Genomic DNA, 21,845 nt, shown 5'->3' with positions numbered 1-21,845 from the left:
TAAAAATGGACAAAAATCGTGTCTTATTAGTTAAAAATTAACCATACAAGCTGTGTCACTACTATCGTAGCTTACATTCATAAATATTAATTTACAATAAATGGGAAAATCATTCCTGTCCATAATTAATATAGCTAAATTGAGCTGGTCGGTGGTATGGGCAGTTCGTGCCTGTACCGGCCAGTCAACGATCACTTAAAAGTGATCTTTATTGGCAGTACATCCTTAGGTGTTCCCCATTCCAGTAATGGGGGACATGTACTAGTTGGAGATCTTGGTTATACCGCACTAGCTTGTACGTGTCGGGTGGTACTATCTTCATAACCTGGTAAGGGCCTTCCCAACTGGGGCCTAGTACTCCTGCTGAAGCATCTCGAGTTTCTGGGAATATAGTTCGTAAGACTAGGTCTCCTAGGTCAAATTTTCGCTCCTTAACCCTAGAATTGAAGTACCAGGCAATTTTTTTCTGATGGGCGGCCAAGCGTATGTTGGACTTTTCGCGTCTTTCTTCAATTAGGTCAAAGGATTCGGCTAACAGCTGGTGATTACCATTCTAGTCGTATGTCGTGCGCTTGTGAGACGGTGGAGTCACCTCCATGGGCAGCATCGCTTCATACCCGTATGTAAGTGCAAATGGGGTATCTCCAGTAGCTGTTCGCTCGGTAGTCCTATAAGACCACAATACTTCAGGTAGTCTTTCAGGCCAGTTTCGCTTAGCCTCTCCTAAATGCTTCTTTAGTGTGTCTTTGAGAGTCTACTTCTACATGTCCATTTTCCTGGGGATGCGAGACTATTGAGAAGCTTTTCATGATGTCGTGTCTAGCGCAGAAATCAGTAAATAACTGGTTGTCAAATTGCGTGCCATTGTCAGACACTATTTTATGGGGTAGACCAAACCTATAAATTATATTCTTTACCACAACGTCCAATACTTTCTTGGACATAATTTTTTCCAGTGGCTCGACCTCCGTCCATTTGGTAAAGAAATCCACTGCTCCTACCGTGTACTGTACTCCCCCTTTTCCTTTTGGCAATCGACCAATAAGGTCGATCCCCCAAATGGCAAAGGGCCATGGACTTTGCATCTACGTTAGTTCGTTTGGGGCTCCTCAGGGTATTTTTGCAAATCTTTGACACTGATCACATTTTTTAACATACAATATGGATTCCTCATTCATAGTTGGCCAGAAGTAGCCTTGCCTTAGAATTTTCTTAGATAGACTCTGCCCCCCAGCATGATTCCCACAGAAACCCTCATGTACCTCTTCAAGAAGTCATCTTGATTCTGTTTGGTTGACGCACCTGAGCAATGGCATGGAAAATCCTCTTCTGTACATGACCCTGTCTAGGATAAGGTACCGAGCATCTTTCCTTAACAATTTTCTATACTCGTTACGAATGTTGGGCATGATTTCGTGCTTTAGACAAGTTGCAATCAAGGTCATCCAGGACTGTGTGTTGTCTATTAGAAGGACTAGTTCTGGCAAGTTAATACTGGGTTGGTCCAGATACTCAATGGGGACCAAATTGGCTTTGTCCACCATGGCACTGTTGGCCAGCCTAGCTAGTGCATCTGTCGTGGCATTTTGTTCTCTAGGTATTTGTTGAATGGTGTATCTCTTAATTTGAGTAAGAAAATCATTGATTTTACTGAGATAGGCCATCATTTTCTCTCCTCGAGCAATGTATTCTCTGAGGATGTGGTTGACAACTAACTGCGAGTTGCTATATATCTCCAAGGATTCAGCTTTTACTTATTTAGCCAATCTTAGGCCAGCAATTAGTGCTTCGTATTCCGCTTCGTTATTGGATGCCTCAAATCCAAAACGAAGTGCACAATGGATGTGTTGTCCTTCGGGGGTGATTAGAGTGAGATCGGCTCCGGACAGCTGGTCGGTAGAAGAGCTATCTACATGTAATTTTCAGGCTTTTTGTTCTTCTTCGGAATCAATAGTGCTGGACTCTGTGTGTTTGACATTCTGCGCAGCATTCATACTGTGTGGTAGCCCAGACTCGGATGGCTGCTCGGCTATGACTTTGTTTGGTTCTGATATTCCGGTACACTCAACAACGAAATCTACTAGAGCCTAGCCTTTAATTATTATTCGGGGCTGGTAAGTATTCTCATATTGCCCGAGTTCTATAGACCATTTTAGCAATCGGCCAGAGGTGTCTGGCTTTTGCAAGACTTGGCGTAGTGGTTCACTACTACAAAATTGACATAGGACGATGGTTTTAAACCGTCGTATGGACTCTCGTACGTCGGTTCTAATACCGTCGTCCCATGCAATGTCATGCCATGTAAAGCATGAAACGACGGTTTAAATAAAAGTGTCATCTCATGTTGTACATGAGACGATAGTTCCTATACAAACGTTGTCTTTTGTGGTACATGAGACGACAGTTTCTGTGCAAGTGTCATCCACTGAAATAAATGAGACAACAGTTCCTACTCAAGCGTCATCCTCCTGCAATACATGAGATGACAATTTATTTGCAAGCATCGTCTCCTGCAATACATAAGACGACAGTTTTGTGGAGACCGACGTCCTATGTAGAATATGAGAATTTTTTCATTTCTCTATTTTCAACCACTAATTCATTCATAATTTCCTGTATAATTACAACATAGTTCAGACAGAATCAACAAGCAGACAAAATCAATAGAACTCAGTATGTTCCAAATCTAAAAATTATAATATCAAAATATACACTTACAATAACTATGTAAGTGTGTTATCTAAAAACTACAATTAGTATATGATAGATAAACAATTGCTTGAAGAAAGCACAGCTGAGTTGATATTTCTTCATCAGGACTTGAACTGTTTGAAAGTACAACAATAGTAGCAGACAACAACATGAAAGATGGGTACAGGTTTCCCTCCTGCCAACTTACAGTTCCTACAGTGTGTTGCAGACTATTGTTATCGATATATCATGCCTTGATAAGAGTTACATAAACCAAATAAAGTGGATGCATACCTCCATTACAGGCCCGGATGTTGACTTATGAGTTATAGTGCATTGATCATGATCGTGACCAGACAAGATAAGTACCTGAAAAGAAGTACATGTTAGTGATTGCTCAACTTGAACTTAAAATTTTCATGGACACAATATAAAATGTCTAAAATCAATAAATTAGCTCATGCTTTTTCATTGAAAGTTGAGACCATAGTTGTACATGAGGTCAAGATAGTTGCCTGCATGTCTATAATGTGTCAATCTCTGCCTAAAGTCTGTATTGTACAGGTTTGATAAACTCCAGTAAGAAATCTAATGACTCCTCAGAAATGTAATTCTGGTACCTATTTATTTGAAACAAAGATCAATCCGAAAGCATCTACGAGGTCACCAACTCAAAGTAATATTTCAGGTGCACATTTTGTAGAAAAGCAATAATATAATCAAACATTATTTCTCTATCAGCCATGTGCGTCACTCGCTGGAATCAGAAACAAAAAAGAATAACAATTATTTCTCTAATGATCTCTATCAGTAAGAGGACAAAAACTTGATAACCTAACTCCTATTGGAAACCACAAGTTGAAAGCAAAATCCCGGAATAAGATAAGAAGGAAAATAAGAAGGAGCTGAGAGCTGATGAGGCCAAGGTAAAGAGTAGGGAGAAGCCTATATTATTCTTCATATGGGAGGCTGATGATGAAACCAAGATAAGAGTAGGGAGCTGAGTAGATTATTTCATCATCTTGGAGACTTCTTTCTCCACTCAATTCGGCCGCGATTTATTTCAAGCCCGTCACCTGACAATCTCAGTAAATGCAGAAACTGCCTGCAATATTGTTGTTTGTTTTCTGCTACTGCAGCGGAACCATTAGTTCCATTAAGAGAATGGATCGAATCCCTTTCCTCGATCGCTTCCACGCTAGTAAGAGATTCAACTATGTCGTCATGTTGGCACTCCCGTCTATAATCTAAAGTGATAGACTGCAATTCATGGCTATCAATGGTTTCTTGAGGTATGCTCTGCCATGGAGACACAAAATATCGCTGTCAGCTTGGTTTATTGAGGTGTGCTTAGAAAAAAAGTTCCATTACGTAAAAAAAGAACAAGGAGAAAGATACTAACCTCGAGGACCCAACCAATGTAAGTTACATTATTAACATGCTGGTTCATGTCGAAATCAGCTCTGCGGGGTTGCCAAATTCAAAAGCATGCTGAGAACACATAAGAGATTAGAATAGAATATTGTGGACAAGTTAAGTTATCTTACCACAAGCCCCTGCGTGTGATATCGGCTGGATCTTCCAATTTTGGTATTTTCCGTAAGCTGCTATTGTTCTCCTCTGGAAATGCTAATCTATAAATAAAATGAAGATAAGTGAGTTGCTTCAAACTTAGATGTACAAAATGAGTTTATGCAATCAACTAGTACTAGCTCCACAACAAGATATCTGAATACTTTAACAATAAAAAGTAACAAACTTGAGCTCAACAGACATTCTGTCAGAATTAAGTTTCACTAAATCCAGTACTGGTGAATAAGAAAAAGGACCAACCTAAGTTCTCAAGGACAAAATACCAAGTACTCATCTCGAACGTCATCGCTTACTTTCTGAAGTCGTCTGGTGTCTTCATTCATCATCACCCACTTGCTGAAACCATACAGTATATACAATCAGTTCTCAAAATCCAATTTTGAAAGATGAGACATACATAGAATAAGAAACATGATAAATTGATCGGTAAATTAATATCAGTTGAAGAAATGTTCAAATAGTTCAATTAAGGTCAAAGAATGCAAACTATGAAAAATAAGACAGAACTAAAATGACAGGCAGACCAAACTCTTCAACCAGCGAGACTAGCATAATTCAATAACCCTGAACCTTAGTTTTAAACAGTTACATTCATTTGGTTATTAATTATTTCCTATTAAGTAATTATTGTGGAAAGTGATTACGAAAGTTATAACAGTGCATGAACTGCAGGTTATGCTAAATAACAGCTGTAAAAGACTCAGATTTAGCTGTAGTCAAAGCATATGAATCCTGGATAATACAACAAACTCCATGCTAGACATCACATTATTGTTAAGAGTAACAGTCAGATGAAAACTAGACATTCTTTTGACACAGTAGATCATCAGGGCAACCTTTTAGGCCATTATAAATACAACCGTAGATACTGCAATTACATTTACAAGGGAGAAACATTGCAACTTTTCAAAGCACAAGGGAATACTTGAAGCATCAACTCCTACAACTTCTAAACAAATCAAACTGTAAGGCACCTAACATTGCAACTTTTCAAAGCACAAGGAATTATTTGAAGCATCAACTCCAACAACTTCTAAGCACGTCAACCTGTAAGGCACCTACTACCAACTATTAGAAATTGTATTTTTTGGAGATGGAAAGAACAAGAAAACTAATTAAATTATGTTTGCATGTAGACACAATATGTCAATATATTAAAAACCAAACTATCATCTTTTTATTGACTCAATTACTGATCCTCATGATTCGTGTTTGCATTTTCTAGGAAGTACAAAATAATGGCATGATAGGCACCTTGTTTCTCTTCCAATGACTTCACCAGTGGCATAGTCCTTTAAAATCCAATCACGTCTAGTTCCAATTCTACCTTCACTTTGGCACCATGTTTTTATTTCAACCACATCACTCCTGTCACACATGCTGACAAGTTAAAATCACAGTTAAATCAAACATCAACTGGGAGTGCCAAAGAAGAGAACCTACCAAGCAGGGTATTTATAGATTTCAATGTGCATTCGAGCAGTAACCCATATGAGATGCAATTTCCTCATGGTGGTTGTAGTTGCAAAATCGTCAGTTGAAAACCCAACACTCTGAGCATGGTTGCATCCGACCTCCTGCACAAGTTTCACCAGGATATTTTATACAAATTTTTAATGAAACCAAACTGAGATTTCCAAACTTTTTTATAGAATTACTACAATTTATCTACTGTCATTAAAGTAACTGACTCTTTACAAAGCTAACTATCTTACTAATTTCCCATAATGGCCTACAAACTCTGCTTGTGTGTAATCTTCTAATCACCAATATGCAGTGATCAAAGCATGACATAATTACAATACGGGAGGATTGAAAATAGAGAAAGAAGCCTATGGGTAGAGGTAGCCATGAAATGAAACCCAAACTTTACAACATTCCCGAGTCCCTATTGAGGGTTTCAGCAGAGGAAAAACAATACACTGTAAGAGAGAGAGAGAGAGAGAGAGAGACATATGAGTGAGTTCAAGGTAGCTATGAAACTCACATGTGGCAACATAATTACACATTAGAAAGAAACTAAACTCGTCCTAATGCCTCTTTCTCTACACTACTTATGCCCCTTTTCCTTGCAAAGACAAGGACTTCGTCTACGATCAAACACAAAAGCAAAGAGGGGAAACAATACTATAGTTATCACTGATATTTTTATATATGCAGAAGTAAAAATTATCCTTTTTTTTTTGTAAAAAAGGGAATGCATCTCGTAATATACTACATATTTTGTTTTATGTGTTAGACTAAGATTTAATATACTCTAGGCATGGTGTGATATGCAGGCTTCCAATAATTAATAACCAACCATTGATTCGACATACAGGGATGAACGGAATGCATCACATAATGGGACAAAACCCAATCCCATACACACATATGTTCAGGCTTATATTCTTAGTTAGTCTTATAAAGTATTCTACTCTACACTGTTTTTTCATATAAATATATATATTTAGTCTACCCTAAGATTAACAGCCATTTTTTTAATACAAATAACGATCTTAGCAAGTGCAAACAGTATCATGTTCAAATAAAGTGTACTGTAAACGAAAATTCTTCCATTTTGCAATAATATTACGGTCAGCGTAACCTTGGTCTAGACAGAACTCAAACAGCTCCTTAGATATTTCCTTTCGCTGATGGTAAAGGTCAAAAATGTAACGGCTCTTCTGATGTGCTATTTTGAATATAGGCCACAAAGCCTCACACTTTCTCTTGCCATCATGGGGATCATTCTCAGCTGCATAGTACAAAATACACAACAAAATGTGAGCTTCATGATTTTCTTATCAATACTCAGAAGTTTTTTAATCATCGAAAAGTTCATAAAACAGAGAAAATAAGTACATATAATTATGTGTTGAAAAAAAAAATCAACCTTCTCTCATCTTTGATTGTAGTTCACGAAGAGTAGGCTCAATCAATGATTTGATTCCAATAAACGAATTGTGATCCTGATCTGTTTTCATTGGCCCTAATGATACAAAGTTCTAGGTGACACTTATTATAGTAATATGTGTACATACTTGCTGATTTTTAATTGAGAGACTAACAAAATAATTGAAATAATTTATGAATAGCACTTGAATAAATAAAATAAAAAAACAGAGTTCTTTCATCAATTTATTAACACTGTCATATACCTCCTTCAGAACAAGATATTAACTAACCCATATGCAGGAAACCATCTATAAACATTGTGGTAGAAGAATCTGCATAACATAAGCAAATATAGCATAAGAACACATAAGAATAAATCTATTAATTAACTAATACAACATGCAACAACCAATGTGATGATCAAAAACACATCAAACCAAAGTAATTGAACCAAATTGAACAAACCCAAAAAAGAAATAAATATCTACTTCACAATCTCATACCCAAATTACGCACAGAAAATGAACAGTTCCAAAACAATCTAAACAAACAAAGAAGAAACAAAAATCAATCTTGGTGTTGTCAAGACAACTCTCAGCTGTAATGACACCATGAACACCCAAAAATAATTCCTACACAATATCAAGATCCTATAATGACACCTTAACACCAATAATAAATATTTATGCACTCCAACTCAGGAAAAACAATGAAACAAACAGCTGGTATGCACAGAAAAGAATTAAAAACAACAACTCTTCAAACAAGTTCTTTAAAATTCAACAAGAACCAGCACTTCAATATTTTATGTACACCCGCTCGATCAACAAGAACCAGCACTTCAACAAGAACCAGAGTGTATTCTCTTAATTAAAAATAATTCCAACACAAAAAAAATATATTGACTATATTTAATGTATTTTCTCCATATTAAATTGAATATGAAAAAAAATTACCTCATAAACAATTGGAGGTCTGCCTAGTTTGCCCCATGGTGGCCTGGTTCTTGCATCGGCGGGGTCACCTGGTTCTTGTCGAGGCTGAGTGTGAAGGAGAGAAGCTCGACGTTATGGAGAGAAAGACGAGATTTGAGTTCTTGTAGAGGCTGAGTTCTTGCAAAGGCTGAGTGAGAGAACGGATCGAGGGGCTGAGTGTGAGAGAGAATAGATCGAGCGAGTGAGCGTGAGAGGAAAACGATTGAGAGGCTGAGTTTGAGTGAGATCCAGAGAAGCCAACTGGTAGAGACTAGAGAATTAAACGTGTAATACACAATTAGGGATTTTTCTTGTTTTGTTAATTTCATTTGGGGCTAAGTGGTTGTGTATTTCAAATTTTTTTTTTTTTTTTGGCTAAAGTTTCATTATTTTATTAGACTTATTAAACGTGTAATACACAATTAATTTATGTCACTCATTACTTTCAAAAAAAAAATTATGTCACTTATTAAACATGTAAATTTTTTTTTTCTCTTTTTAAGGAATAATCTTTTTTTTACAATATTAAATTTTTTTTATATAAATTATTTTTAGTTTAAAAAAAATAAGAAACATGCATGAGTAACATATCTTAATATTAGACATATAATGTTTTTATTTGATTTAAGTTTTAAGTATTATTAATATAATATAATTAATTAAAAGTATAATATTATATATAAAAATTTAACAACTAATTAAAGTATTAATAGATATGTCTAGACAATATTTTATATAAATATTAAAATATATATGTGATCCAATAATATTAAGACCCTTTAAAAATTTTAAAAAGGCTTATTAGGATTTTTTTCCCCCGGACTATTACCACTACCAAATCGTGCCTCCTGAATTTTTTGGCCTGTTAAAAATTCCCCTAAACTATTCATGTTATTGAAATGTGGGACTTCCGTCCACTTTTGCTAACCGAATAGTGATATAGCGACACTGGAGTGCTGATGTGGATTGCTACGTGTATAATTTAAAAAATATATAGAATTTTACCCCCCAAACTATTATTGTTGCCAAATTATGCCCCTCGAATTCTAAAATTTAAAATTTAAACAATATTTTGAAAATTAATAAGAAAATATAAAAAGCATTAAACTAAAAAACCATTTAAATTAAATTAAATCATACAAAATAAAAACTTAAGGCGACACCAAAGCTGAATGTCGCAAGGGACCCATATGAGCCCAGTCTGTCGACGATGTCACTACCCTCATTCTGACGCATGCCCAACACCCAAGCCAATTTTTTGTCACCATCAATTTTTAAAAAAAAAATTTAATGATTTTTTCATTTTTTTTAATATTCAAAAGATTGTTTAATTTTAAATTTTTAAAAATCAGGGGGCACAATTTGGTAATGGTAATAGTTCGGGGGGCAAGAATCCTATTTATTATTTATATTATAAACGAAGCATTGACGTGGCAATACCACATCGGCCACCAAACTGCCACATCACCATTCCATTAGTGAAATTGGACAGAAGTCCCACATTTTAGTATCGTGAATAATTCAGGGGAAATTTTTAACAAGTTAAAAAATTCGGGGGGCACGATTTGGATTGGTAATAGTTCGGGGGAAAAATCCTAATAAGCCTTAAAATATAAAAATAATAAGACAACGCACATGAGACAACGTTCTGAGTAGAACTGTCTAATTATGCTAAAAATAAACATGTGACGACATTCTTCTAAGAACTGTTGTCTAATGTAAGATTTTTTGTGCACGGCACGACGGTTATAGAGAGTCAGTCATCATATGTTTATTTTTAACATGAGAAGACATGTCTACTAAAACCGTCATCTCATGTGTGTCATCTAAGTATAGTTTTGTAGTAGTGGTTGGTCGATAAGAACTCTGATGGGATGTGCCTGGAAGTATGGGCGAAGTTTTCTAGACGACAGGAGCAGGCAGTAAGTTAATTTTTACAATTAGAGGATACCAGCTCTCGGCTTCAACCAGCCTTTTACTAACATAATAGACTGGATGCTGGATCTTGTTTTCTTCTATGACCAGGACTGCACTGATAGTGTGTTGAGTTACTGCCAGGTATATGCATAGTTCTTCACCCTCCAGAGGTTTTTAAAGGATCGGCAGTTGTGGCAGCTGCTGCTTTAAATCTTGGAAGGCTTATTCGCACTATTTAGTCCATTCAAATTTCTTTGTGCCTCTGAGGATATTAAAAAATGGAATACACCTATCAGTTGATTTAGACACAAATCTGCTGAGTGCTGCTGTGCATCTTGTTAGGCTCTGGACGTCTTTGATCCTGGCTGATGAGGGCATGTCCAGTAGTGCTTTTATCTTTTCGGGGTTTGCCTCTATTCCTCTGGAGTTTACTATGAACCCAAAAAATTTCCTGACCCCACACCAAAGGAGCATTTTAGGGGATTTAATTTCATTCTATACTACCTTAGGATACCGAAGCACTCCTCCAAGTCCTCAATGTGCCCTTCATCCTGTTGGGATTTTACCAACATATTTTCCATGTAAATCTCCATGTTATTTCCTATCTGGTCTTTGAACATACGGTTTACCAGCCTTTGTTACATGGCTCCAACATTTTTCAGGCCAAACGACATAACTTTATAATAGTACAGCCCCACATCCGTGCGAAAGCTGGTGTGCTCCTGGTCGGACGGATGTATACTTATCTGGTTGTAACCCGAATAGGCATCCACGAAGGTTAAAATTTCGTGGTCGACTGTAGCGTCCACCAGTTAGTCAATTCTTGGAAGTGGGAAGTAGTCCTTGGGGCTTGCTTTATTCAAATCTGTAAAATCTATGCATACCCTCCACTTGTTGTTAGGCTTTGGTACCAATACGAGATTGGAAACCCATACAGGATAAAAGGCTTCCCTGATAAATTTGTTATTTTGGAGCTTCTCCACTTCCTCCTTTAATGTTTTTTCCCTCGTCTGATCTAGTAACCTCATTTATAGTGGTGGTCTCCTGTAAGGTACTACTGCCTGGGTGGCATTGAAAACATCTACTCGGGACTCCATTAGGATAGTGTAAGTAGTGAATTTGGGCATGTATTCTCGCAGTTTTGGCTGCTCGATGGTCTTAGGCTTCTTATTGTCATTCTGGTTACTGTTACCCCCAGCTCTGTTACTGCGTTTGCCATTCTTGCCCCCATTTTTACTTCCTTCTGCAGGGTTGGTGGTGTTCTCAGCACTTGTTTTCTCCTACTCGGCAACCGCCTGGGTAGGATTATCCACCTTTCGTTCAACTTCCTCTAACTTGATTAATTCTTCTGTGTGATAGTTAGAATCCCGTGATCCGTAAGGGGAAAGACCGAGTAAGCTGTGCAATCCCACACCGCCTGGGGAAGGTCAAGTGTGATGATTCTAAGACTGTGTAGGTATGGGACTACACAGTTGAAGATGGCTTAAATGGATTGATGGGTACTGGCTATATCAACAAGATGCATCTTCTTTTCGGTAGCCCATCACTTGAGAACTCCAAAGTTAAGCGTGCTTGACCTGGGGTAATCTAGGGATGGGTGACCTCCTGGGAAGTTTTCCTAGGAAGCATGTGAGTGAGGACAAAGCACGCTGAAAAGACTCGTGTTGGTTTGTAGGGCTAGTCATCATTCCAGAAAGCAGCCATAATGACGTGGGGCGTCACATTCTGCCCTATCAAGGAATTCTTGAGTGTTGCGCGTTGACTTCCTCTTCAAGCTACTCTAGAATAAAATTTTTACCTTGACTCCCAAATTGATGGCTATCAACTTACCATCATCACTAAGGGACTTCACCTTGGTGGCCTCTTACATGAAACACTAAATGTAGTCCTTTAAAGGCTCGTTGTCCCTTTGTTTTATGTCCACCAAATCATTTGGCTCAGCTGGAAGGGGCATTGCCGAGGAGAACTGAGAATAGAATATACGGACAAAACCGTCCCATGACATGATTGATCCTGGCTGTAGCTTGAAAAACCATCGCTGAGCAGTTTCTGACAGGATGACCGGGAAGATCCTGCACCTAGCATCATCCCGAACCCCTTAGGGATTAGTCTGTAGTTCAAAGTGATGAACGTGAGATACTGGGTCCTCCAACCCAGTATAAATTTTCCATGTTGGCATTTTGAATTTGACAGGTATGGGCAGCTGATTTATACAATCTGAAAATGGGGAATGTAATGCCCCAAAATCCCTAATGTGGTTTAATGGCTAGATTCGTAGGCCAGGAGGGCCATAATTGTTTAATTATGCCATTAAATGATTATATGCATGTTTATGTGAATTATATTATGATATGATGTTAAATGCATGCATGTGGGTCCACATTTGATTATTAGAGCATTTTGGGTCATTTGGCCTGTTGTAGGCATATTTGTGTATTTTAGTGCATATTGTGATCTATAGATGAGATCCCATTATTATGGGGATATATTCGAGCTATTCGGCATGAGACGGTCTTATATTGCAAATTAGAGGTTTTTTCATAATGGGGTCATTTATTGGGATATTGGATAATGAGAATGTTTATTTAATGATAAATTGGGAGTTATTGAAATCAGGAGGAAATTCTGTGAGTTTTGACTATTATGTCCCCGGGGTGTTTTTGGGACCCTGATCATTAGGTTTTATTTGAGGTTACTTAAGCCTGAAGTAGTCTGACAGATAGAACCGTACGTTTAAAACACCCTTCTCTCTATTCCGTTAACTTTTGTGACATTTGTGGCAATTTCAAAGAAATCTTGAGTTCTAGGTGTTGGAATCAAGCGAGGATCGAGGCATAGCAATCCTAGGAAAGATTATAAGCTTCTTGACCGAAGGATTTAATGGAAAACAACCCAATCAAAGGTAATCTAAGTTTTAAGTTTTGAATTTTTAGAGTTTCTAAGCTCTTAATTGGATTTTGTGAATCGATGAGTTTTTGATTCATTTAAGCCTATGGATTTGATGATTTTGGATCAATGGGATGTTTGGGAACTTTGATTTTTGGATTTGGAAGTGTTTAGGTATGTTTTTGGAAGGTTTATAATGAAGAAAATCGAGGTTATGGTAGGTCCTCGGGTGGGGGTCGTGGCCCTGTTCTTGGGCGTTGCGGCCCAAGCTCAAAGAAGCAGGTGGTGGAGTTTGGGCGTGCTGGGCGCCGCGACCCTTGCTCCTGGTGTGGCTGGGGGGCCACAGCTCAAGCTTCTAGGGCCGCGGCTCAGGTATGGTTTTGAGGCCAATCGAGTGTTTTGATCATGGGAACTCAGTTTTAGGCCTTGGGATCGTTCCTACTACCTAGATTAGCGGGATTCGATGTCCCGGAGGCTAGATCTTGGTTCGGGAACCTTTGTCATTCATTTTATTGATGGTATCCCATATTTGGTTATGACTAGGTGACCGCTAAGGAACTTAAAGGTTGATCGTTCTCAAGGGTCGTTCTTATATTAATTCTTGCTCGAATCAAAGGTAAGAAAATTGCACCCCATATGTGACATGCATGGTTATTCATGAGGCATGTTGAATGTTTAAATGTGGACATGGATTGATTATTGAATTCTTAGAAAACCTTGCTCACTTGTGCATGGTACTGACTGAATAGTCAGAATTGGCAAAGGTATCAGTATCAACTGTGAAGCTGTGACTCATTAGTCAAGTTCGGCAGTGGTACTGGGCACTGGTCACACAGTGCTGACTCATAAGTCAGGAACGGCCTTAGTGTGTTCAACGCAAGCCAATAAAGATTAGATCTAATCGACATATGCATTAAATGACTTAGAAGAGCATTAATGCCGGACCGACCTCAAGTTCGATGAATACTATAAGCGCTTGTCTAGCCAAAGGCTAGTCACTTAGAGCCACAGTGACTTTTTAGTCACATGGCTGTGGGTGTTGAGGCCTGTGTGACGTACCCAATAGTCACTCATCTATTTAAGCTAGTGACTTACCCAGCAGTCACTCATCTTTTTAAGCTAGTGACTTACCCAGCAGTCACTCATCTATTTAAGCTAGTGACTTGCTTGTTAGACACTCATTATGGTTTACCAGAACCTCAAGTGATATTCAATTATCTGTTCAGAGCTATAAGCTCTGTGTGATTATAATAATAATCATTTGTTAATATTTATATGCATTACTGTGTTTTCCTATTGGGCTTTGGCTCATGGGTGCAATGTGGTGCAGGTAAGGGGAAATAAAAGCTCACCCAACCTTGAGTGGAGAGCTTAGGTGGTGTTGTGTACATATGCAGCCGCTTGACTACCACGGCCAAGGAGTCTCAGAGGGACTAAGGGTTTACCCTATTTTTCCTGCTTAGGTCGGCGGGTTGTAAATTTAAACTGTAATGACCATTTTAAGTTGTAAATAACTTGTAAATGTTTTTATGGGCCCATGAACAGTTTTATGTTTTAAATAATATATATCCTTTCCTTTTTTATTGGTTTTCCACCTTAACCTATTAATAACACCTAGAAGCACGTTTTTAACCAAAGAACTTGGGTATCGAGTTAAATTCAAGGTTCATCGTTCACTGTAACGATCTTAGGGTAACCAGGGCATTACAGGGAACCTCTCTGCCTTTCCATTTCAATATCTGCTAACTTGGAGGTTGTCAAGTCCCTTACTAGTCGGGTTAACAAATCCAGCTGGGCTTGGATGTTAGGGTATGCAGTTGCCTGGGGCTATGCTACATTGCAGAACTCATCCATTCTCGGGTCCTGAACAGGCTCAGGTGGAGCTATGTTGTTCGAATCCCGATTTTCTCTACTGCGATTAAGAGCATCTCGAAGGTCTTCACCTCCCATGGGGCCCATTCGGTTGAAAATGGAATTTGGCTGAGGCCTGCCCCCGGCATTCTGGTTATCTCCTCTTCCTGGTACTGGAGGTACTCCATGAAACCCTCCACCTCAGGGTGGTTGATTGTTAGGGATTTCCTACCCTTGTGGGATAAACGGTCCTTCGGGCTGGTTACCCCCCTGACCTTGGTTGTTCTGTTGGCAAACTTGGCTTGCTGCCTAATCATGGTCATACCCATCAGGGCCTGTATGTGCTACTAACCTCTAACTCATCTCTTCGGGACCTTGGTCGGTATTCTTGCTGCTGTCTGTACCGACCAGGTTACTGCTGATAGTATTGGGGTTGAACACTCCTATTCGGTGTTGGAGCTCGGGGGTTGCCATCTCGTCCTGTAGCGCCAGGATTCCTATCACGGTTACTACCCTGAGGTCTTGGCCAAAAATCTCCGACTTGTTCTTGTTCCATGCCATGCCTTGGCAAGACCTGCTCATCTGCCGGTAAAGGTTGCCTATTATTGTAGGCTTAAGTGCCCCGACCAGATATGTGACTCCTAGTTGGACCTTGATTTCCATTTTGAGGCTAAGCCCCTGGCCCATGCATGACACCTTCACCGAAACCAAAAATGGGAGGGCGGTGTTGGTTTTGGGCAGTAGTTCTAGCCGCGATTCCCATACCTTGGGTTTGCTGTTGTTGCATGTAATAGCGAATAAACTAAGCAGCCTCCCTTGTCCGGCGTTCCATATCCTCTTTTCGGGCATGTATCTTCCGTGCATGCCGATCCATCCACTCTTGAAAATCTCTCCTTTGTTTTTTGAAAGCTTCATTAAGGGCCTCTTGCACAGTGGCCCGTCCCTGATTCATAGAGGCCAGTTGATCTTGCCTTTGCCCAACGACTTCCCTTATTTGATCAATCTCAGGGACGAGTCCTTCAATATCTATGTGGGGCTCATATCGTCCAGGACCTCCAGCTCTGGGTCCTTATTGGTTGGTACCCCGCACAGCAATTCCACTTGATGTTCCCGCCTGAGTGATTTTAGTGGAAGCAGCAGCCCCTTGTCTTGCTGGGTGGGCCCAGCGGTTGGCCCCCTAACACCAAATGGATTCCTAGGTGGCAAATCACATCGCTGTCCATTGAAATTGCATATCAACGGGACTTGGTGAGAGATTTCAGCCTCAGGCTCTGGAGGCTCTTGGCTTGATCTTCTGGTTGAGACTACCATCCTTGTAGCAATAAAATATGAATGTGATTGTCAATAGCTCTCAATGAAAACCACCAGAATGTTGACTGGTTTTTTCATCAACTAACGCGGAGTTAAAATAATTAAATAGAGAGATTTCAATCAGAGTTAACAATGCAGCTTGTAACTCATTTGTCTTCTTTAGAGCAACAAGTAGTACTGGTGCTTGTAATGATGCCTAAGGTGGAGCTTGAAGCATAGGTTGCTGAATTTGTTGCGGACCCTGATTATTTCTCCATGCAAAATTAGGCCGATTTCTCCACCCTTGATTGAACGGGTTGGAGGATGGATTATTAGCTTGCCTGTTGAAATTTCCCATCATATTTACCTTTTCCATGGGAGTGGAGTTGTTCATCTCAACTACCATGCATTGCTCAAATGGGTGAGGTCCACCACAATTATGACATACCGCTTGGATTTGCATGACTTGAGTGGCCATAGAATTTTGTTGCAGTTGCTTGGTCAATGATGCAACCTAAGTAGTGAGAGCGGTAATAGCATCCAGCTCATGCATACCAGCTACCTTCTTATTTATATCCCGTTCACTAGGCCACTAATAGTTATTCATGGCCATTTCTTCAAGCAACTCATAGGCCTCATTAGCACCCTTGCTCATGAAAGCACCACCTGTTGCAGCGTCAATAATGGTGCGAGTCGTCCCACACAAACCATTGTAAAAATTATGGACTAGCGTCCATTTTTCAATCCCATGATGAGGACACTTCCTCAAGAGCTCCTTAAACCTCTCCCATGCATCATAAAGAGACTCTCCATCAAATTGAGAGAAGTTATTAATTTCCCCTCTGAACTTTGCAGCCTTGGATGGAGGGAAAAATTTAGCAAGAAATTTTAGAGCTAATGCCTCCCATGTAGTGATTGAGTTGGCTTGAAGAGAATTCAACCAACTTTTAGCTCTATCCCACGGTGAGAACGGGAACAATCCCTAGTTGCTTAAAATTTAGAATAGAATTGAAGAAAGAATTATGAAATCCTCATAGAAAATAACAAAGATCCAAGTGATTACATTAAAATCCCTAGAAACACAATTAAGTTCATAATCATAATTCTAAACATAAACAACAAGGAAAAATAACATAGAATTCTAAGGTAAAAGAAAAAGAACTCTTAAGAGTGAATGGAGATGATCCATGATGTCTTCCTTTCTCCCAAAATCGTCCTCTCCAAATAGTGTCCTTTCTCTCCTCTCAAAATTAGGTTTAAAACCTAATTTTTTCGTCAGAAGCAATGCGGACCGCGGCATGGTGTAAGAAGAGTCGCAGCCCATGTCAAATTTTTTGGGTACACAAAACTAGGCGCGCCGCGGCCCTTGGCCATTTTCTAAAAAATAGGCTTTCTGCCTAGGACCGGGCCATGGCTCAGCATCATAGCGCCACAGAGCTTAACAATTTCTTCAATTTCTGTGCTTTTGGTCCCAAAAATTCACCGAAGCTATAAAATTTCTCGAGGATTCATCTTTTCACGAAATCAACACCAAAAAGCCAAATTTTCATCATTTTTCTGCCATTTTGCTCCATTTGTTCTTTTTCTTTATTTATAAGCTAAAACCTAAAAACAAGCAAAACAAAGCATAATACTGCACTAAACAACTAAAAAGATTAATAAAAGCTACCTAAAACACGACCTAAACACAACACAAAACTAGACTCAACAAACTCCCCCAAACTAAATCTTTACTCGCCCTCGAGTAAAGACTCACACTAAACTCAGAAAACTAAAAAACTCCAAAAACACAGACAGCACAAACTTATGAATCAAGTCAACAACACTGAATTAGCCTCAACTTCATAAAATCTCACACAAAAGTCCAAGATTCCAATTTCTTAAACAATCCAAAATTTCAGTTAAACCACATCAATAATCTATTTCGATCCCAAGAGTGCCTATTCAACCATAATCACAAAATTACTTAACAATTTAATCTATGTATGCATGAAAAAACTCTCCATCAAACCAAAATCCATATGCTTTTGCTGTTCATCACCCTCCACTAATGTAGACAAAATATGCTCAAGAATCATTAGGACTTTAGGCTCATAACAAAAGGCTTAGGCAACGAGTAGATATATGTCATTTAGGCTTCAAATTACCATAAGCATATGAACTTACCAACAATTCACCCAAACAATTTCCAAAGAAAACCCCATATGAACCCAAGTAAAAGTTGAGAAACACTTATTTCACTTGATCTTTTTTTTTTAAACTAAACTCCCCCAAACTTGTTTTTGTGAAAGCATAACAAGAGTGTAGCTTGGATTTTCAAATTTTTTTTTTTTTTTTTAATTCTCAACCTTTTTAATCTTCATTACAATACACCAAATTAAAAAAACTAATCACATCCCATTACAATTCATTCCCCAATATGTATCCATATGCTCATAGTAATTTGCTAAAGGAATGAAAATTAACAAAAATGTCTATTTGGCTCACAATTGGTGTCAAACAACAAAGAGTATAATTTTAGGCTCAACAAAGATAACAATGGAAAATTACTTTTGGTTTGGCTTGAAAGGCTCAAACGTTCCAAGAAATTGCCTAAATCACTTTCCTAAGCATAACTCATATAGGATTTCATCTCAAATGATAAACAAGCAAGTTCTAGATTCATTCATTCATCAAACCACAAGCCACTTTTTAACAATGCATACATTCAAATTCAATTTGCAAAGAATTTTTCAATCATGGCTAAACATTCAAAAAAAATTTCATGGATCGAAATAATCTACCAATGATGGCAAACTAAGCACATGAATTCAATCGATCAAGAATTTCAAAATTTTGCACAATATTTTCTTACATATCACAAGCTAGTATTGACAACTTGATTCACACAAACACAACACAAAATTTAACTAAGATAAAACTCAAACAACAACAAACACGACACAAACACACAAAATAATAAGACTCCTCCCCTAAACTTGATTGACACATTGTCCCCAATGTGACATAAAAAGAAAAGGAAAGAAAACTCACCAACGGTCCAGCTAAACATCATCAAAATGGAGGTGGTGGAGACATTGCTTGGAAAGTTGAGTTTGCCCCAGGCGCTGCAACTCAAAATAATCATTTTTTTCTAATTTTTTTTTTTTTTGTATTCTAAAAATTATTGAAAATAGAATCTAAATCTAAGAACAAAAATTAAAAATAGTTTAACATAAAATAAAAATTACAAACACCTAAAAATTCAAATTAAAAATAACATTGGGTTGCCTCCCAAAAGCGCTTTATTTAACGTCTCCAGTGGGACGCTCACTTCCTTCATTAAACTTCAACTCGGGTCAAGTCCACCCTGCTCATCCTTTAGAGCCATAGTGTCATAAGCAAAAACTCGTCTTTTGATATTGCTAATCGTCGGAGCCTTCCACCGCTCGTGTAACCTTTGAGCCTTCCCACTATAGAACCGTTTCAAACAATGACGAACTGCTCGACTACCAATTCCAGCATTGGTTTTTCTCTTGGTGGTTTCCAAATTACTACCACCACTACAAACCAAATCCACTTTACAACAAGTTGGAATATTAGTTGTTGCAAAAACATCAAATGTTACCTCTTCGTTTTGCACTTGCAAGTTCAACTCCCCCTTTTGTACATCAATCAGTGCTCTCCCTGTGGCTAAGAATGGTCTTCCCAAAATTATGGGAATGTTTGCATCTTCCTCCATATCTAGAATAATAAAATTAGCAGGGAAGATGAATTTACCAACCTTAACTAAGACATCCTCAATTACTCCACGAGGTTGCTTAACAGAGCGGTCTGCCATTTGTAATGACACAGTAGTGGGTCAAGCTTCTCCCAATTTTAGCTTCCAAAAAATAGATAAGGGCATTAAATTTACACTAGCTCCTAAATCACATAAGGCCTTGGTCATAACAGAATCTCCCATTGAGCAAGGAATCGCGAAACTACCCAGATCTTTAAGCTTGGGTGGTAGTTTCTTCTGCAAAATAGCACTGCACTCCTCAGTAAGTGCACTGTCTCATAATCCTCTAACTTCTTTTTCTTTGACAAGATTTCCTTCATAAACTTCACATAGCTGGGCATTTGTTCAAGTGCCTCGGCAAAAGGTATGTTAATGTGAAGTTTTCAAAAAATGTCTAGAAACTTCGAAAATTACTTGTCAAGTGTCTTCTTTTGAATTCGCTGAGGATATGGAATCTTGATGTGTTGCTCATAACCCAATTGTGACTGCTTCTTCTCAAGGTTTTCAATAACCTCTTCTTCTACCTTACCCTTATTCTCAACATCCACTTATGGTGCAGGTATAGACTTCCTGACTGGCTCTTCCAACTTCTTCCTACTCCTCGAAGAGATTGCATTGCACTGCTCTTTAGGATTCACCTCTGTATTACTTGGAAAATTTCCTTGAGGCCTACTTTGTAACATATTTTCCAATTGACCAGCTTGCATCTCAAGATTCCTGATGGATGAGCGAGTTTTTGTCATAAATTGAGATTGAGAGTTGGTCAGACTAACAATGCAGCTTGTAACTCATTTGTCTTCTCTTGAGCAACAGGTAGTACTGGTGGTTGTAATGGTGCTTGAGGTGGAGCTTGAAGCATAGGCTGCTGAATTTGTTGCGGACCCTGATTATTTCTCCATGCAAAATTAGGTTGATTTCTCCACCCTTGATTGAACGGGTTGGAGGATGGATTATTAGCTTGCCTGTTGAAATTTCCCATCATATTTACCTTTTCCATGGGAGTGGAGTTGTTCATCTCAACTACCATGCATTGCTCAAATGGGTGAGGTCCACCACAATTATGACATACCGCTTGGATTTGCATGACTTGAGTGGCCATAGAATTTTGTTGCAGTTGCTTGGTCAATGATGCAACCTGAGCAGTGAGAGCGGTAATAGCATCCAGCTCATGCATACCAGCTACCTTCTTATTTCTATCTCCTTCACTAGGCCACTAATAGTTATTCATGGCCATTTCTTCAAGCAATTCATAGGCCTCATTAGCACCCTTTCTCATGAAAGCACCACATGTTGTAGTGTCAATAATGGTGCGAGTCGTCCCACACAAACTGTTGTAAAAATTATGGACTAGCATCCATTTTTCAATCCCATGATGAGGACACTTCCTCAAGAGCTCCTTAAACCTCTCCCATGAATCATAAAGAGACTCTCCATCAAATTGAGAGAAGTTATTAATTTCCCCTCTTAACTTTGCAGCCTTGGATGGAGGGAAAAATTTAGTAAGAAATTTTAGAGCTAATGCCTCCCATGTAGTGATTGAGTTGGCTTGAAGAGAATTCAACAAACTTTTAGCTATATCCCGCAGTGAGAACGGGAACAATCTCAGTCTAATAGCATCTTCGGTGACCCCGTTATATTTAAAAGTTCCACATAGCTCCAGGAAATTGGCTATGTGTGTATTGGGATCCTCAGTAGGGAGTCCACCAAACTGGACAGTAGACTGGACCATTTGCATAATCGTCGGCTTAATTTCAAAATTATTTGCTGCAATTGCCGGCGGTTGGAGGCATGATTGTACTCCAGTAACAGCGAAAAGTACATAGTCTCTGAGTGTGTGAACTGCTGGCTCAGCAGCGTCCCCATTCAACCCATTGCCCTGATTAAGGGTCATCTCTGCTAACCGTTTCTGTTTTTTGTTCTGTCTGCAAGTCCTCTCAATTTCAGTATTAATGGGCAAAAGATTGTCAGTCCCTTGACGTCGCATATACCAATTAGCACCTCAAATT

General features: G+C 38.7%; 1 protein-coding gene, 2 non-coding genes and 1 pseudogene across 3 annotated transcripts; 2 read left to right on the top strand and 2 right to left on the bottom strand.

Annotated features, from left to right (window-relative positions):
• Positions 1 to 2,557: 2,557 nt before the first annotated feature.
• Positions 2,558 to 5,962, bottom strand: LOC133800090 (oleoyl-acyl carrier protein thioesterase, chloroplastic-like; annotated as a pseudogene).
• Positions 5,963 to 6,312: 350 nt separating this feature from the next.
• Positions 6,313 to 8,480, bottom strand: LOC133802660 (protein BUD31 homolog 2-like). Its single transcript, XM_062241011.1, has 4 exons — positions 8,118 to 8,480; positions 7,452 to 7,493; positions 7,160 to 7,255; positions 6,313 to 7,021 (listed from the first exon to the last, which is right to left on the bottom strand). Exons 2-4 carry the CDS (start codon positions 7,477 to 7,479, stop codon positions 6,783 to 6,785), a joined length of 363 nt encoding a protein of 120 aa, XP_062096995.1. The 5' UTR covers positions 7,480 to 7,493; positions 8,118 to 8,480; the 3' UTR covers positions 6,313 to 6,782.
• An 8,342-nt stretch (positions 8,481 to 16,822) lies between these two features.
• On the top strand, positions 16,823 to 16,929 carry LOC133802744 (small nucleolar RNA R71). Its single transcript, XR_009877491.1, has one exon. It is a non-coding gene; the product is annotated as a small nucleolar RNA R71 (small nucleolar RNA).
• Positions 16,930 to 21,203: 4,274 nt separating this feature from the next.
• On the top strand, positions 21,204 to 21,310 carry LOC133802943 (small nucleolar RNA R71). The gene has a single exon (XR_009877686.1). It is a non-coding gene; the product is annotated as a small nucleolar RNA R71 (small nucleolar RNA).
• The last annotated feature ends 535 nt before the right edge of the window (positions 21,311 to 21,845 follow it).

The sequence above is a fragment of the Humulus lupulus genome, chromosome 9 (genome assembly GCF_963169125.1).
Source record: "Humulus lupulus chromosome 9, drHumLupu1.1, whole genome shotgun sequence".
NCBI lineage: Eukaryota > Viridiplantae > Streptophyta > Magnoliopsida > Rosales > Cannabaceae > Humulus > Humulus lupulus.
This window is presented reverse-complemented; position numbering and strand designations above follow the sequence as displayed.